Source organism: Charadrius vociferus, unplaced genomic scaffold (assembly GCF_000708025.1).
Source record: "Charadrius vociferus isolate BGI_N301 unplaced genomic scaffold, ASM70802v2 scaffold1, whole genome shotgun sequence".
Lineage (NCBI taxonomy): Eukaryota > Metazoa > Chordata > Aves > Charadriiformes > Charadriidae > Charadrius > Charadrius vociferus.
The window spans coordinates 10,215,497-10,217,069 of NW_009647680.1; the positions used below are offsets into that span (position 1 = coordinate 10,215,497).

The 1,573-nt window shown below is 41.5% G+C and overlaps 1 protein-coding gene across 1 annotated transcript in view; it reads left to right on the forward strand.

The window, feature by feature from the left end:
* Nucleotides 1-1,054, forward strand: part of RSF1 (remodeling and spacing factor 1) — a 38,600-nt gene extending 37,546 nt beyond the window's left edge. The window contains exon 16 of the mRNA XM_009881220.1: nt 1-1,054. This exon is cut by the window's left edge and continues 2 nt beyond it. Within this exon, the coding sequence (XP_009879522.1) occupies nt 1-262 (262 nt within the window). The 3' untranslated portion in view covers nt 263-1,054.
* Nucleotides 1,055-1,573: the final 519 nt, after the last annotated feature.

The window sequence follows — 1,573 nt, forward strand, 5'->3', positions numbered from 1 at the left end:
AGGGAAAGTAGAGAGCCCTTTGGACTACAGCCTGGTGGACTTGCCTTCCACCAACGGACAGAGCCCAGGTAAAACCATTGAGAACTTGATTGGCAAGCCGAGCGAGAAGACCCAGGCCCCCAAGGACAGCACAGCCAGCGCCAGCCTGGCGCCCAACGGGACGGGGAGCGGGCAGGAAGCTGTAGGGCCGGAGGAAGATGAAGACGAACTTTTGAGAGTGACTGACCTTGTTGATTACGTCTGTAACAGTGAACAGTTATAAGACTTCCATTTTTGTGCTAATTTATTCCACGGTAGCTCATACCAGCGGGCCAGTTATTAAAAGCTGTTTTATTTTTCCTAGAAAATTCTCCACTACAGTATCACTTTTTAGAAGCAAGAATTTCACCAGTCCTGCAGTCTTTCTGTGAAGTGACCAGTTTTGAACTTTGAAGATGAATTGCTGTAAATTCCCTCTCTTAACTCCCCTTCTCCTTCCAAGTCCATGGTCCTGGGTAATTTCACTCACAAAAACCTTATAACAACAAGAGATTTGTATATTTTTGACTTTATATTTCCTGAGTGCATACAAATTTGTGGAAATGGGTGGCCTAAGAAAGCATTCCAAATCGGTCAGGGCCCAAACCGGAACTGGGGTGGGTTTGGCTCAAGGGGTTGGGGGGGGGGATGCAGAAGCACTTGTGCTTTAGCTTTTTCATATGAGATATATATTATATTTAAATGTTCACAACTTAGATTACAACTTAACAGACAGTTAAAAAGAAAATTAATGTCTGTACTGTCGCATTTTGTGAGTTGTAGGTTAACATACCATAGCTCATTTTTAGTAATCACCTTCATGGAAGCAGTTTGATTTTAATACTGGAGGCAAACAGAATTATTAGAGGCCAAGAAGGTACCATAAACAAGGACTCTACTATCCATTATGACTTGCAGACTTTCCTAATAAACATCCTTTAAAGTGTTTGTACAGTAAAGTGTACTGTAATGAAGTTTTTGACAGTCGAAACACGCTAGCCATGAATTTCTAAAGCTATCTCATGCATAGTTCATCAGATGGTCTTCGATGCACAGTGTCTAGTGGGAGGACGTATGGATGCGAAGTTAGTCTGTAAGTTGGATGGCATCTTGACGTGCTGCAAGCTTTTACAGACAAAAGAACCCTGCGGTAGCTGCCCGGCCACTCGAGTGTCACCATCTGTTGGAGGATTCTGAATTGAAATATGTTTGTGCAAACGGCATTGACCACAGAATGACAGTGCATCAGAGGATTGAGGGATTTTCAAATAAACCGTGACTGGTCCATTCATGTCCTTAATATCTACTTCAAATTGAAGTAAACAAATGGAACAGTTTTCCTTTTGGAGGTTTTCTGTTTGGGGTTTGTGTGTGTTTTTGTTTTGATTTTACTTATCTGCCTGGATGTATTAGCAGGTTTTGAATGTAGTGTTGGCCTTTGGCCATTAGAATTTTCTTAAAATACATTTTAATAATTGTCATGTGACCAACTGATTTCAAGAAGGCAGTATTTCTGAGAGAAAACGCTTGACTCCGAGACATCTCATCAACTTTT